Below are 17757 nucleotides of genomic sequence, written 5' to 3'. Positions count from 1 at the left end.
AGAAACTGTACAGTTTTATACTCACATAAAGTACATTTTAAATCACTACTTTGTAATACTTTGTAACTGTTATAAAATGCCTGACATGGTATAAATATCCTTCCGTATAGTTATGCTTTTAGATTTCCTGTGTTGAGAACTCTAACCCTATGCAAGCTCATTCTTTAAGTGATTAATATCTTATCAAATATACCATTGTTGCAAAATGATCCTTTTTTTCAGTGCATGTTACCCAGGAAACACGATGGCTAACATCAATCAGACGAAGTGGGACCGTGAGCACAGCGGGAAGACCAACACAGAAACCCATGACAGCGCAACCCTGTATCTTCTAACGTCAAGCCACCTGGTGATCAACGCCTTTGTGTTCACCAAAGGGAAGCCCTTCCGGCTGCCCTTGTACCGCAAATGTAAGTCCTAGCTGGGCGCGTCTGTGGGCACAAAGTCCTGGAGATCCTAAAGGGTGGGAAGGTAACGACGCTAGGAGGGCTGCAGCTCAGCTTACCCTACTGGACAAGTCACCTGGAATGGTCAGTGTTTTACATCCGAGCCGGCCAGGGATAATTGTAGCACAATGTGTCATTTGTTGAGCATTGTGTGTACAGTCATCGAAGTTACAAAGCCAGGAGAGCCAGCCTAGGCCCTGACCTGTCCCCAGATGGGCATGAAAATGTAGTTTACAGTTTGACCAATGCAAGCTAAGCCTAAGATGTGGAGATTACATGGCAGTTTGCTGTGATCTGCAACAAAGACTGGCTTTGGGTGGATTGTTAGCGTTTGTCCTGTGCTTTATGCCCATCTGTAACCTGTCTCTTCCCACGTATGAAAAATGGTTGGGTAAACAGTGAAATCTCGTAAAGTGAAGGTGGTGTTGAAATTTACCGTCACCACTGCTAATGGAAGGATACTCTGACCACCTCCAGGGCCCATCCTATGACCTATGCTACAGGTCCTTAGAGCTGCTGAGACTGCAACAGGGGAAAGTTTTCAGAGCTCAAATCATACCCATTTTTTAGCGACCTTGAGGAAAGTCATCCTAAGTAGTTCCTTCAGTTGGTGTTAAAGTGATTTCCTTTATTGGCCCTGTCACTTTTGAATGGTTGTCATTATCATATAAAGAACTGCAGCCCCCAGCCTTGTAAACACAAATCAAATGGCACTGCACTCTCTGCCCCCAAATCAGACACCTGTTCTTCTCAAGCTACCCCCTTCATCCTTTGTATGACACCATCACAACTCACTGGCCCAGGTCAACACAACTCTATTACCATTTGGCACAGTTTGTTAAACTATTAAGGTTAACCTAACACAAGGGAAAGTGTTGATGCACATTTAGTAATAGTGTACCACCTAAAAATGCTATACTATTCATCAAAGTGAGAGAAATGATTCAAAGGGTCATGAGTTGTCCTGATGTTTTCATGTTCAATGAACAATATACTGATGTGTTGATTGTGCCTTTCAGACTTCTTTGTCACTGTGCTGGCCCTTGAGGTTGCTATGACTGTCTTCTTTATTTTTGCGGACATCCCGGGCCTCTACGGAGCCCTTGAGGTATGTATGGCAAACAGATAAATCAAAATCTCAAATCTTAATAATAATGTTTCACTTGGAATAAGGAAGTGCCCTGGTGTTTGTGGTGGAGGAGAATGTACTTAAGCCCATATGTCTCCCTAAAGTACCAGGTCGAGGGGGGAGGAAAGAGGCCTGAGATGTAGGGAACTGTCTTCAGCCTCACCCTCCAGTAGATCACTCTGCCTCCTGTACATCTGAACTTTGGAAACAAAATGTGTATTATTGTAAATCAGGCAGGAATTATTAAACACTATCTTCTTCGTCTGCCTTAGCACTTTGCTGTCAGCTGAGACATTTACAACAATATACACAGTGTGGCCCTGAGTCAGCCCCTTATGATATCCACCTTTTTAGATGGGTGTCCCTCATCCATTTAAAAAATACTGTGTCCATCATGTTTTTGATGAACCCTCCAAAAATATGACTTCCACCTTGTTCTCCTTGGGTTCAGGGGATGCTCACCTTATAAGGTCCCTGATACGCTTCATGCTGTTGGCTTCAGTGCCTAGAGTTCCACACTGGCAGTCCAATCCAACACAATTGTTCAGTTGCTGCTATCGAGTCAGAAGACTTGTACCCCCTGACGATTCACAGAAGCCCCACTGGACAAATGGAAAAGATGTTCCTGCAGCAGTGGGGTTCATTTTCCAAACAGTTTGATCTGCAGAACCTCTGCAGAACCAATCTCTAAAGGATTTGAAGATTATTGGACAATCTACACAAAGGGGCACAAAAATGAGAAGCTTGCACAGCCGTTGCGTCACTTTTTGTGACGCAGCGGCGGCGCAAACCTCTCAACCACATCTATAAGTCCACACAAAGCCACTTTGCATGGCTTTGAATGGCCTCATAGATATGGAGTAAGGCAAAGCAGCGCAAATCGCTGCATTGCCTTACTCTGCACCAGGGAGGTGTCCCATGGGTGTTGCTGTGGTTTTTGTTACGCAACACCCACAGATTTCGATGCTAACCCAGATTTACGAAAGCCTATTAACCTGAGGATATAGCAAAACTTTACACCTCCCAAGGTGAGGCATAACGAGGAGGACTATTTTTATTTCTCCTTGGTTTTTCCTTTTTCTATGTGCGCTGCAGAATGCAGCACACACATCAATCAATCAGTCATTTGTAAAGCGCGCTACTCACCCACTACGGTCTCAAGGCGCTGAGTGAGGGAGGAGCATGGGGGGGTGCTACTGCTCAAACAGCCAGGTCTTGATGCGTTTCCTGAAGGTCAGCAGGTCCTGGGTCTGATGTAGGTGGACGGGGAGGGAGTTCCAGGTCTTGGCGGCGAGGTGGAGAACGATCTGCCGCCGGCTGTAGTTCGGTGGATGCGAGGGACGGTGGCGAGGGCGAGATTGGCGGAGCGGAGTTGACGGTTGGGAGTATAGAAGATGAGTCGCTCGTTGAGGTAAGCAGGGCAGGCGTTGTGGAGGTTTCTGTGAGCATGGGTGAGGCGCTTGAAGGTGATCCTCTTGTTGACGGAGAGCCAGTGTAGATCTCTCAGGTGGGCTGAGATGTGGTTGTGGCATGGGATGTCGAGGATGAGGCGTGCGGAGGCGTTTTGTATACGTTTCAGTTTTTTCTGGAGCTTGGCCGTAGTTCCTACGTAGAGAGCATTGCCGTAGTCCAGTCTGCTGCTGACGAGGGCCTGGGTGACCGTCCTTCTGATTTTGGTGGGGATCCACCTGAAGATCTTGCGGAGGGTGTTGAAGCAGGAAGACAAGACTACATTGACTTGCTGGGTCATGGTGAGCGATGAGTATAGAATGAATCCCAAGTTGCGTACGTGGTTGGTGGGCATCTGTGCAGTTCCTAGGGTAGCTGGCCACCAGGAGTCGTCCCATGTGGAGAGGTTGAAGCTGAGGATGAGGAGCTCCATCTTGTCTGAGTTCAGTTTCAGGCGGCTGCTCTCCATCCAGTTGGCAATGGCGTTTAATCCGTCGTGGAGGTTGTTTTTGGCAGTGGTGGGGTCTTTGGTGAGTGAGAGGATCAGCTGGTTGTCGTCGGTGTAGGAGATGATGTTGAGGTTGTAGGATCCAACGATGTTGGCGAGCGGTGCCATGTAGATGTTAAAAAGGGTCGGTATGAGTGAGGATCCTTGGGGAATGCCGCAGATGGTCTTGGTGGCTTCAGAGAGGAAGCAAGGGAGCCTGACTCTTTGGGTTCTGCCGGATAGGAAGGATGAGATCCATTCCAGGGCTTTGTGGTAGATCCCTGCGTCGTGGAGGGGTGTGCGAAGTGTGTGGTGGCAGACGGTGTTGAAGGAAGTCGAGAGGTCTAGGAGGATAAGGGCCGCAGTTTCGCCTTTGTCGCGCATGGTCCTAATGTCGTCGGCTGCGGTGATGAGGGCAGTTTCGGTGCTGTGGTTGCTACGAAAACTGAATTGAGAAGTGTCCAACGTGTTGCTATCTTCAAGGAAGGGGGTCAGTTGGCCGTTGACGATCTCTTCGATGACCTTCGCCGGGAAGAGGAGGAGGGAGATGGGCCAGTAGTTCTTGAGATCACTTGGGTCTGTTTTGGGTTTCTTCAGCAGGGCGTTGACTTCGGCGTGCTTCCAGCTTTCTGGGAAGGTGGCGGTCTTGAAGGAGCTGTTGGCGATCATACGGAGTTGGGGGGCGATGATGGAGCTTGCTTTGTTGAAGACATGGTGGGGGCAGGGTTCAGAGGGTGAGCCGGAGTGGATGGTGCTCATGGTTTTGGTGGTATCCTCGTCGTTGATATGGGTCCAGGAGAGCAAGAGGTTGGTGTGACTGGGGTCCGGTGCGTCGGGGTTTGTGGTGGCAGCGGTGGTCGTGGGAGTCGAGGTATTGAAGCTGTCGTGGATGTCCGTGGAGCAGGACCTGGGGATGAGCTGGTGGTGCTTGCGGATGGCAATTTTGAGGGTGGTGTGGTTGCTCTCTGTTTGTTCGTGGCGCACTTCTTCTCGATTTACCGGCACTCCCACTTGGAGGCCTGAAGGTCGGTGGTGAACCAGATGGCCTTAGTCCTGGTGCGGCTGTTGGGGAGTTCGATGGTGTGGCTGAAGGTGACGTGACTACTGGTGGAGAAGACGGGGTCGAGCGTGTGGCCGACAGAGTGGGTGGGCATCGTGACAAGTTGTTTGAGACCGAGGTTGGCGAGGTTGTTGAGCAGGGCGGTGGGAGTTGCTGTCGTTGGCGTTCTCGAGGTGAAATTCAGGTCGCCGAGGAGGATGTAGTCTGTAGAGACAAGGGCGTGGGTAAGTGGAAAAGAAAGTGGAAACACCTCCATGGATTGTTTCTGTGCAGGAAGGTCCCCCTTCCTGCACAAAAACAATACTTCTGACAAAACAGGCACTCTAGCACCATGGTGCAAGGGTGCTAGGCTACCGAAATGGCACCAGCGCAGTTGGAAAGGACAGGAATGCACCATATTCCATAAATGCTGTGCATTCCTGCTGTTTCACTTTGGCATAGGGCAGCACAGCATGGTGGTGGAAGCTTCACTCAGACTCTACCCTGGGACTAGATGTGCAACCCTGGGCCAAGCTTCCACTACAGACATGTATGTATCAAGATCAGCATGGGGGGAGCAGTGCAAGATACAGCATGGAAACACTTGAAAGCAGTAACGCAGCCTTACACAAACCAAACAAGGTAAGAAGGTAATGCAGCAACAATGTAACCTCCCATGACACAATAACTACATCAAAGGGAGCAGCAGTCAAGCTTCACTCTGACACAAAACAAGCACAGCTCAGTACATGCAGCAAACACAGCACAGTACATGAACTAAGAATGTAACCTCCCATGACACAGAACAACTATAGCAAAGGAAACTGCAGTCAAGCCCGACTGATGCAAAGCAGCACAGCACAATCCAAGAGGCAGCAGAGCAAGCTTCACTTTAACACAAAGCAAGTACAGCACAGTTCAGACAGCTGCAGTGCCAGCTTCACTCCGACTCACAGCAATCACACTGGAACAGAGTTAATTTCCTTCATGCATAAGAATATAGAGCTCTCCCCTGCCACCTGTTATTAGATCACCCAGTATTGACTTTTACTTCAAACTGGCACCTTCAGTGACAATCTATTATATTCAGAACTTCAAGGACCAGAATCTAATGATTCCAATGTTTCTTCTGTCTGTTGTTCATTTCATGTGTTCTTTTCTTGGTGCTGATAGTCCTTCACCAGCAATGAATGAAGTATTGAACACATATGGTAATGTTTAAGTCACATCCATGTAATGTGCTTCCCTTCTGCCACCTCAGCTCGTCTGTCTTCCAGTGCTATGGCGGGTGCACATCTTCATCCTTTTGATTATCTGCTTTCTCGTGCTGTCTTTCGTTGAGGTAAGAAGATTATCAGCAAATTGAAATGCTAATAAAAGGTTTATGGGTAAGGAATTAAATTAGAAAGATAGGGAAATATTTATGAAAGAGTTGTGGCACTCTTGCACCACCTAACATGGTGCAAAAACAATGCAAGTCTTACATCAGATTTATCAAGCCACTCAAGGCCACCTTGCATGGCCATGCGTGTTCTGCTAAATCTAGAGTAATGCAATGCAGCGCATATCGCTGCTTTGCGTTACTCAGACCGGGGAAGGGATTCCATGGGTGGAACGTGGGTGTTCCCATGGATTTGGGAGCATATCCAGATTTACCATTGCTGGTAGCCCTGGAATATGTCAAAAAACGATGCCTCCCCAAGCGAGGCATAACGAGGAGAAATATCTTTATTTCTCTTCTTTACTTCCTCTTGCTATGTGTGCTGCATTCCACAGAACATATACAAGGCGAATATGCCTCAGGGCATTGTCCCTTCCTGCACAAAAACAATCCTGCTTACAACGCAGGCACCCTTGCACCATGGTGTAGGGGTGCCTGTGTTGGCCTTAGGAAGTGCATAGTGCACCAGCGCAGGGAAAAGCCAGGAATGCACCGTATAGTGTTAACTATGACGCATTCCTGCCCTTTCGCTATCACGCAGTGCGTGCAGCACAGCAAGATAACTTTCTGAGCTGTGTGATTGTAATGATAAATATGAGGCCTATCTGAAAGGAGAGTGAAAATGGCTTCATGGCATTTTACCTCTTGGCACTGTGACATTTTTTAGAGAATTCCCGGCAAAATTTTGTGGGGGTGGCAACTTTCACCTGCAATATAATATTTTCAACACCCCCAACACACAATTAAAATTTTGCATGAGAATCATCTTACAAAAATAGTGTATGTCTTTGACGTTGACACCACTTGTGTGCGTCACGTTCCTGAATCTGACCCCTCAGGATGTCCTCTGCTCCAGAGCTCCATGTCTTATAAATCAACCACTGTCCACCTTCCACCCTATGACAACCACTGCCCACCTGCTATCCTCTGCCAACCCCAGTCCACCTCCCACCCTCTGGCAACTGATGCCCACCTCCTAACCCTTCTAAAGAAGTTCTGTCAGGTGTGTTCACTGCAGACACAGCATCAGCAACCATCACGGATGCCCTGAAGAGCTCCTTCTCTGCATGTGAGCTTGTGAAGCCCAAGCCTTGGTGTACTTCTGGAAGCTTGACCATTTCTTACATCAACTTTCCAGGTGCCTTAACAGCAGCGTTTATTCCACCAGAAGCAGGGAAAAACATTCCTTCTCAGATCCATCCACCATATACCACCCAGGATAAGCACCTCATTATAGTTGAGGTTCCTGCATCTGTGCCCTTCCTCCTTACCAGATGCATCCACCATGTGCTACCCAGGATAAGCACCTCATTCCACCTAATTTCCCCTAACTACCCAATAACCAGTCTGGCAGAAGATTACCTTAGATAGTCTGTTGCAGGATGGTTCACAAATTTATGATTTCCCAGAACTGTGCTGGTCTTTTTTACACCAGGCTTCTCTTACCAGTGTCTCACAGGCCACCTCAATGGTCGCACTTCATCACTCTGCTTCAAACAATGTCCACACAGTGTGCAAAAATTGTTAGCACATATCTGTGCCCTAAAATGTACAAAAAAATGGGGACACTACCAGCAGGTAAAGAAGACGTGCTCCTGACATGATGGGTATTTTCTCCCAGTCTGGGTAGAGGTTTTCTGTGATTCCGCACAAGACAGCAGTGACATACATTAGAGTTTCACTTGGAGATGCTGCAGACGTCAATGGTAGTGGACCCAAATGGCTAAATTGGGAAGAAATCGTAACATCATTTTCTGCACATCCTGTTTGTCCACTTTTTAAATGAGGGTGAAAAACAGAGAGGTGGGTGGTTGAGATTTGTGCCATTTTTAACCAAGTCCTGTCACCGCCCGCTGTTTAGATAAATGAAGAGCCCCCAAAGTAAAAAGGTGGTGGGGTGCAGAAAAGAATCAAAGCTCACTGTGTGGATCAGAGTGTCATGTGGGAGGTAGCGGTGAAGATGCCATTTTAAGAGCAGTCTTTTTTTAGTGTCAACATGGTGTATTGTTTTCTGGACAGCTACAGCATCACAGATCTGTGTTGCAATTTACTCAAGGTGCTACCTGCATCCAGATCATTTGAGATTAGATCACTACAACAGTACCAACAAGACAAGGGCTCTCTAACATCACAAATGTGCCTTCTTTTCAGGATGTGATACTTGACAACCGGAAGCTCTGGCAGTGGCTGAAAAAGGTATTCAGGATGAAGCCGGGCAGTAATTACAAAAAGATGCGCATTACCCTGGATGCTGATCCCGAGTGGCCTCCGGTAAAGAGAGTAGAGTACCGAGACCCCTGCAGCAAGGACATGAACTGTAATATGGAAGTTCACAGCAATCCTGCCTTCAACAACAATGACACAACGAAAGCCCAAGGCTGGAACCACCACATGCTTCCTGCATCTTAACACAAGCTAGTTGTCTCTACACGGGTGGACAATTGTCCTTGCGTTAGTGACTGCTGAAGGAGTGAACAACAAATGTGATGAAGAAATGCATACCTTTGCGGAGACGCAGAATATGGTTTTCCCTCTTTACAAATTGTGGTTAGGATTTATTATTTTACTACGGTGGGCTCATAAATGTAACCTATAGTTTTTAAAGTAGGATTAGATGCAGAACTGGAAGATTTCACATTGTTTTAATCTTTTTCTCTTAATTTTGAGTTCTGAAAACCCCTCTGTCTCTAGACATTAACATAATTGGTGCTAACACTTGGATATGTTCAGGTATGTGTCATGGATGGGTGTTGAGTGCAAGTAATCACCTGGTATATTGATATCTCTTTGTGTGATTTTTGCATCAACTGAGAAGAGATAATTTTGTTTTTTTCAAGGTACATTCTTGTCACCAGTGATTGATGCAGTGAAATCTTCAAACTGATGCTTCTATCTTAAGACTTTCTCATTTGGTCAAATCAGCCACCATAATTAGAAACAAATTAAAATATGTTTAAGCACAAATTAGTTCACGTGAAAAGCCATCTGCGGATGGGAGATGAGTATAGTGTGCCTGGCTCTTGCCATATCTTCATCTTTTATGTCCCATGACTGAATACTCCTGTGAAATGGCCACTGTCTTCACTAATCCATTCAGAAGCATGACCCTGAAATTTGTTGTATCTCATTGGCCAGTGGACTACCATAATGGTGCTTACATAAAATCAAGTAGCTAGGGAGCATCTCAAACAATGTAATTCTCTTAGTTCAACTTCAAACACTCCTCAGATCTTCCTCAAACAACCCCACACTCTGATCTTACAAATATGATTTTTTCCATTTTAGGTTTCCCTCTTCTTAAATAAATTTGATATCTTTGTCAGATAGAAAGGATAAAATACACAACAGAATGAATAATGACATCGATAAATATCCAAAGTGATAATTAAGTCTAGGTGAATATATTCATGTTATTATGTGTGCATCTAACTCTCTGATTTTGTGACTGTTTAAGTAGTGGACACAATTTCATGGAAGCAGATACCTCTGCTTCTCGTACATTCCTTTTAAACAAAAGACTCGGTTCTGCAAAATGGATTGAAGGAGCTGATTATGAGTTGGGTGTTTGAACCATAACAACCCCAATATGGCAGTGGTGAGGCAGCCATCAATGTGGCGGCCTCACCCCCGTTGTATTTCAGCGTTTCCGCAGGTCAGCCCGGTGAAAACAGTGAGGCAGCATTGACCATGGCTCCCTTGGAGAAGAGTTTAATGCTGTTGCATACAGCACCCTCAGAATGAACACTGTCTGCCCGGGGTACTGGCAGGGGCCCCTGCACTGATCACAACAAGGTATTGGGCAGTGCAGGGACCCCCCCCCAAGTGGCCCGAGCACTGGCTTTATAAATCTGGAGCAAAGCAATGCCTCCCAAATCAATGTGTTGCCTTATTAAGCTCTGGGAAGGCGTTCCAATGGGCATTGCGTGGGTGTTCCCATGCCACTCCCATGGTTTTTGACTCATTCCTAGATTTAGCAGAAGTGGTAGACCTGGAAATGCACCAAAAAGATACACATTCTCAGGGGAGGCATAACAAGGAGAAATATATTTATTTCTCCAGGTTACTTCCTCCTTCTATGTGCGCTACATTCTGAAGCACACACAGAAAGAGGAATTTGCCTCTCAGGATTTATTTTGTGCAAGAAGGTGTCCCTGAATGCAACCATGGTGCAAAGGTGCCTAAGTCAGCTCAAAGCTGTCGAAAGGGTGCCAGGGCATGTGTAAAGGACAGGAATATTGCAATAAACATGGCGATTCCTGTCCTTTCCTTGTAACGCAGTGCGTCAAGGTGCTGCGTTGCATTACACACTCATAAATAGGGCCCCTTCCACAGAACTGTACCACTAGCTATTTGTAAAGGCTACTGGGAGAGATATTCCTTCTTTTTTCAGTGATACTAGATGCCTGCGTGCCAGTGCAGACTGTGATTTTACTGAAAATTGCTTCTTTGTCCAGTCATAGTACAAGGGTATAGACCATCTTTAAACTTCAAATCAGGCACCTTCTAAGATCATTTTAATTAGCCCAATATACAAGGGTGGAATTGTAAATATTGACATAAAACCATTTTTATAATTTTATCACTATGTCACTGTAGGAAAGTCTTCCTTTTTGCCCTGGTCACCCCCAAACTTTTTGGACAGATACTGTTGGCTACTGACTCTTGGCTGTGCCCTGGATACTGCCTACCAGTACCAGGGCCAGTGCTCTGGGTAAAGTGGAAGTGCCAATTAGGCTAAGTATAATTGGAAAAAATAACCTACCTATAAGTCCTTAGTATATGGGAGGTCATGTAGGTTTAGGGCCCTACCATAGGTAGTGCACCCATAGGTGCACTGGTGAGGTGCCCAGTGTCATTTCAAAGGCAGGCCTGCCTTGTTGGCTGCTTTTAAATTAAAGTTACATGCAAATTCGACCTTGGCATTAAAAGTAGTTCCAAAGTCTTAAACTACCTTATTTTTACATATATGTCATCTTTAAGGTGTGCCCTATGTGCCCCTAGGGGGGCTGGGTGCCATGTAATTATAAGCAGGGACCTTATAAAAATAGTTTTGCTGTCTCAGCTTGACACATTGGCAACATCCTTAGTGCCAGTGTGTCCAGAAAGCCTATTCCTGTGCCATGTTCTGAAGAAAAATCCAGAAAACATGTCACTGACCCCAACCTCCATCAGTCCAGTACTCAGAGGTCCACTCAACCATATTCACCCACCTGCAGTCTACTTCCTACAGTCTCACACTTAGAGATCTAGCTTAAACTTTCTGAAACTATCACAGCAGTCATATAGAAAACCACAATCTGTGTTCCTCTGCCCTGAGCCCCCCGGCTGCAGTGAAGTCTGGACCCCTGGTGTCGATTCTGGGACTTTGACGGAGAAACTCTGAGGGAGCAGGTAAGACTGATCATAGGCAGGGACATCTTAAGGATTTTGTGGGACCTCTGCCAAAGGTATTTTGGGGGCCTCTGTTCAGAACAGCTTTGAATTTATGATACAATTTAACCACTTTCATATCCTCTTTGGCCCAGTCACTGACAGTGTACAGGCATACTCTTCTAAATTCTATATGTGTTTACATATACTATTCAGAGACAGTGACATATGGTTTGAATATTATAACACATCAGCAGCTCTCTTACATTACTGCTAATAATCTATGTGACCCCTCCCGTTTCTCATATGTGAGGTCCTATTTTGAGTTAAAAGAAACTTTTTCATGGATGTTGCATGAAATATAAACACAATATATGTCTGCAAAATGTCTGTAATAGACTCTCACACATCACCCATGTTAAAACTAAATGAAACAAAAAGAGTATTTAAAACAATCTGGTTAAAAATGATTCAGACAAGACTCTCTACAGTACAGAGCTGGCTCTATACGGGGGCCCCTGAAAGTCTGAGGCCCTGGGCCAGAGCCCACTTCGCCCGTGCCTTAAAACATCTCTGATAATGGGGCTCAAGTGCCCAGTGGAACCTATTCTGCCTTGTAGCACCGTGGGAGCAGGGACACATTTGAATTTTTAGAGAGTTGCAGTGGTACTTCTATGGCTCATATCTCTAGCTGGACCTAACCAGAATGTTGGCTAACATGAATGGGTAATGACCACTAACATCAGGGAGAGGGAAGTGGGGCTCAGGGACCTGCCTATCAAACACTATTATATGGCATGTATCTATCATTTGTGTATGCTGAACTTCACTTCATATTTATATATAAATACTACTTTTTCATAAAAACAAATATTTGGACAATCATTTATTTCTGCTACTGAATGTATTTTGAGTTGTGAATCTGTGTTCACCTCTTCTCCTCGCTCTCGAAAAGCCTCAGGCTGCTGGACCCCTGCAACTACTGAGAGTCAAGTACAGAAGGGGTACTTGGCCCAGGTGCTCAGGACCCAAAGTAGACCGGGCCCCAGGAAATCAGGGGTAAAAGGGCTCAATCCTCATGGTTTGACCCAGTAGCCCCTGCATGTCCTGTGGCCTCTAAAAGGGCTCCTGACAAATTTCATAGGGTCAGATCTCTCTGTCTAGCTCAGATCTGTTTAAGGCTCATATTATCAGGTGTGTCTCAATAGCTCATGTGGAATCTGCCTAATATGTCTACACTCTTAGAGGCACTTCCAGCAGTCACACACTCTGGAGTCTGTTGTGAATAACCCTGTACTCTCACACCTGCTGTGAACAACATCACACTCAGCTGCTGCCGCAAGCCAATTTCACACTTTCAGATCTTTCACTATCTCATAGAATCCGATCCACAAGAATCTTGCGCTGTGAGTACCGCATCAGTCTCACCTAGGAACTGGCCTTATGCATCCCACACATTTAGCTCCACCGGAGAGAAGGTCACAGTCTGGGACTCACCTCAAACTATCCCACACCCTGAGATCTGCCTCATGGATTCCAAACTCAGATGTGCCTCCAGAAGGTTCACTCTCTCAAATTCACACCTCAGGCTATTGCATACTCATACCTTGAGATATATCTTAAAATGCTAGCATTATTACTGGTCTCGCCATACAAAACCCTCACTTATAATGGGGTTGTCCATCAAGGGGAGGGTCAGAAGCCCAAATGGGATAACCCTTCAAATACTATTGATCCAGCAGTTTTGGAGTGAAGAGACGTCTGACAAGGTCTTTCCACTGGGGGAAGCAGCCAGGGGCTGGCTGCAGGTAACACAACATTTAACCCACACTTAAATGAGACAAGGGAATGAAAGCGTGGCAAGTGGGACTTTCACCAGTGTTTGGGCTATTCCTTGTTATCCTACATCCTTCTAAATGAAGCCCAAAACTTTAATATGTCTAAGCTCTCCCAAGGGTTTCTGCAGCCTTCAGAGTCTTGGCTACAGTACAACATACAATACAGACATCGATGTTTCAAAGTCTTTGCATCTAAATGAATGAATGAATGAATGAATTATTAGAATTTGTAAAGCACAAACAGTTACAACAAGGGGTGGCCCGGCTCTGCCCATATATCAAGACCGCACTGCCGCTGGTATACTCAGATGGAGGAGAAAAGACAAGTTTTGGGTTGCTTCCTGAAAACAATGTCAAATTCAGTGACCCAGAGGAAATTCAGAAGTTTGTTCAAAGTTTTTGAAGTCGGTGTGCAAAGGCCCTGCCTCCTCCTCGAATCCTGCTGGGGATCCGTAGCAGGTTTGTATCAAATAATCACAAGAAAGAGGAACAGGTTTCCCAGGATTGTTTTGTGCAAGAAGGTGTCTCTTCCTGCACAAAAAATATCCTGCATTCAAAACAGACACCTTTGCACCATGGTGCAAGGTGTTTGTGTTGGTGCTAGGCTACAAAAGCAGCGCCTATGCATGGCAAAAGGACAGAAATGCGCTGTATGCCTTAACTATGGAACATTCCTGCCTTTTCCAAGTGTCCCAGTGCAGCACAGCAAAGTGGCTTGCTGCCTTTGCCACTTTTCATAAATCTGGCCCTTAGAGTTTAGGAGTTGCTATAGTACTGGAAATTAAAGAACAATTGCCTCAACAGAAGGCCTGTTAGAATGCAGCTCTTAGGAGAAACAGTACGTGGAGGCCTGACTGAGCCTAAACTGGTCATCACTGTCCTAACTCAGCACCTCCATTATATAAAACAAACTGTGACACAATATATAAAGCAAACTGTGACACACTTTATAAAACAAACTGTGACACATTATATAAAACAAGCTGTGACACATTATATAAAACAAACTGTGACATTATATAAAACAAACTGTGACATTATATAAAACAAACTGTGACACATTATATAAAACAAGCTGTGACACATTATATAAAACAAACTGTGACATTATATAAAACAAACTGTGACATTATATAAAACAAACAGTGACACATTATTTAAAATAAACTGACACATTATATAAAGAAACTGTGACATAGTAGAAAGCAAATTGACACATTATATAAAAGAAACTGTGATGTTATATTAAACAAACTGTGACACATTACGTAAAACAAAGTGTGGTGTTATATAAGACAACTGTGACACATTAGAAAAAATAAACAGTGACACATTATATAAAACAAACTGAGATGTAATATAAAGCAAACTGTGACATTATATAAAACAAACTGTGACACATTATATAAAAAACTGTGACATTACATAAAACAAACTGACATTATATAAAACAAACTGACACTTTATATAAAGCAAACTGACACTTTATATGGGGCAAACTGTGACACTATATAAAAAACTGTGACATCATATAAAGCAAACTATGACACATTATATAAAACAAAATGTGACACATTATAAAAAAATAAACTGGTGCATTATATAAAACTGTGATTTCATAAAACAAACTGTAACACATTATATGAAAGAAGCTGTGACACATTATTAAAACAAACTGTGACACATTATATAAAACAAACCGACATTATATAAAAAAAACTGTGACATCATATAAAGCAAATTGACACATTAGATAAACCAAACTGTGATGTTATATAATTCAACTGTGGCACATTGGATAAAACAAACTGTGACACATTATAGAAAGCAAAATGTAACATTATATAAAACAAACTGACACATTATATAAAATAAACTGTGACACATTTTATAAAACAAACTGATATATAAAACAAACTGTGACATTATTTAAAACAAACTGTGACATTATATAAACAAACTGTGAGACATTACATAAAACAAACTGACACTACATAAAACAAACTAACATTAGATTAAAAAAACTGTGACATATTATAAAGCAAATTATGACACATTATATAAAACAAACTGTGACGTTAATTAAAACAAACTGTGACATATTATATAAAGCAAACTGTGACATTATATAAAACAAACAGTGACACATTATTTAAAATAAACTGACACATTATATAAAAAACGGTGACATAATATAAAGCAAATTGACACATTATATAAAAGAAACTGTGATGTTATATCAAACAAACTGTGACACTTTACGTAAAACAAAGTGTGATGTTATATAAGACAACTGTGACACATTAGATAAAATAAACTGTGACACATTATATAAAACAAACTGTGACATTATATAAAACAAACTGTGACACATTATATAAAAAACTGTGACATTACATAAAACAAACTGACATTATATAAAACAAACTGAGACTTTATATAAAGCAAACTGACACTTTATATGGAGCAAACAGAGACACTATATAAAAAAACTGTGACGTCATATAAAGCAAACTATGACACATTATATAAAACAAACTGTGACACATTATATAAAATAAACTTGTGCATTATATAAAACAAACTGTGATGTCATCAAACAAACTGTAACACAATATATGAAAGAAGCTGTGACACATTATTAAAACAAACTGTGACACATTATATAAAACAAACTGACATTATATAAAAAAAACTGTGACATCATATAAAGCAAATTGACACATTATATAAACCAAACTGTGATGTTACATAATTCAACTGTGGCACATTGGATAAAACAAACTGTGACACATTATATAAAGCAAAATGTGACATTTTATAAAACAAACTGATATATAAAACAAACTGAGACATTATATAAAACAAACTGTGAGACATTACATAAAACAAACTGACACTACATAAAACAAACTGACATTAGATAAAAAAACTTTGACATATTATAAAGAAAATTATGACACATTATATAAAACAAACTGTGACGTTAATTAAAACAAACTGTGACATATTATATAAAGCAAACTGTGACATTATATAAAACAAACAGTGACACATTATATAAAATAAACTGACACATTATATTAAAAAAATCTGACATATTATAAAGCAAATTATGACACATTATATAAAACAAACTGTGACGTTAATTAAAACAAACTGTGACATATTATATAAAGCAAACTGTGACATTATATAAAACAAACAGTGACACATTATAGAAAATAAACTGACACATTATATTTAAAAAACTGTGACATAATATAAAGCAAATTGACACATTACATAAAACAAAGTATGACGTTATATAAGATAACTGTGACACATTAGATAAAATAAACTGTGACACATTATATAAAACAAACTGTGATGTTATATAAAACAAACTGTGACATTATATAAAACAAACTGTGACACATTATATAAAAAACTGTGACACATTATATAAAAAACTGTGACATTACATAAAACAAACTGACATTATATAAAACAAACTGACACTTTATATAACGCAAACTGACACTTTATATGCAGCAAACTGTGACACTATATAAAAAACTTGTGACATCATATAAAACAAACTATGACACATTATATAAAACAAGCTGTGATGTTATATAAAACAAACTGTGACATATTATATAAAACAAACTGACACATTATATAAAACAAACTGTGATGTCATAAAACAAACTGCAACACATTATATCAAAGAAGCTGTGACACATTATTAAAACAAACTGTGACACATTATATAAAACAAACTGTGACATTATATAAAAAACTGTGACATAATATAAACCAAATTGACATATTGTATCAACCAAACTGTGATGTTATATAATTCAACTGTGGCACATTGGATAAAACAAACTGTGACACATTATGTAAAGCAAACTGTGACATTATATAAAACAAACTGTGACACAGTATATAAAACAAACTGACACATTATATAAAATAAACTGTGACACATTTTATAAAACAAACTGATATATAAAACAAACTGTGACATTATATAAAACAATCCGTGAGACATTACATAAAACAAACTGACATATTACATAAAACAAACTGACATTAGAATTAAAAAAGACTGTGACAAAATATAAAGCAAACTGTGACATTATATAAACAAACTGTGACATTATATAAACAAACTGTGACATTAAATAAAACAAACTGACACGTTATATAAAACAAACTGACACATTATAAAAATAACTGACACATTATATAAAGCAAACTGACATTATATAAAGCAAACTGTGACATTATAGAAAGCAAACTGTGACATTATATAAAACAAACTGACATATTATATAAAAAACTGTAACATTGCATAAAGCAAACTGTGACACATTTTATAAAACAAACTAACGTTATAGAAAACAAACTGACATTATATAAAACAAACTGTGATTCATTACATAAAACAAACTGACATTATATAAAACAAACTGACATTATATACAAAAAACTGTGGCACATTGTATAATGCAAACTGTGACACATTTTATAAAACAAACTGTGACATTATATAAAACAAACTGACACA

General features: G+C 41.6%; 1 protein-coding gene across 1 annotated transcript in view; it reads left to right on the top strand.

Annotated features, from left to right (window-relative positions):
- Positions 1-12209, top strand: part of LOC138266526 (probable cation-transporting ATPase 13A4) — a 182319-nt gene extending 170110 nt beyond the window's left edge. The window contains 4 exon segments of the mRNA XM_069215388.1: positions 223-410; positions 1466-1554; positions 5812-5892; positions 8143-12209. Of these exon segments, the coding sequence (XP_069071489.1) occupies positions 223-410; positions 1466-1554; positions 5812-5892; positions 8143-8400 (616 nt within the window). The 3' untranslated portion in view covers positions 8401-12209.
- The last annotated feature ends 5548 nt before the right edge of the window (positions 12210-17757 follow it).

Source organism: Pleurodeles waltl, chromosome 11 (assembly GCF_031143425.1).
Source record: "Pleurodeles waltl isolate 20211129_DDA chromosome 11, aPleWal1.hap1.20221129, whole genome shotgun sequence".
In the NCBI taxonomy this organism is placed as follows: Eukaryota; Metazoa; Chordata; class Amphibia; order Caudata; family Salamandridae; genus Pleurodeles; species Pleurodeles waltl.
Note: the sequence above shows the minus strand (reverse complement) of the source record. Positions and strands in the feature narration are given on the sequence as shown.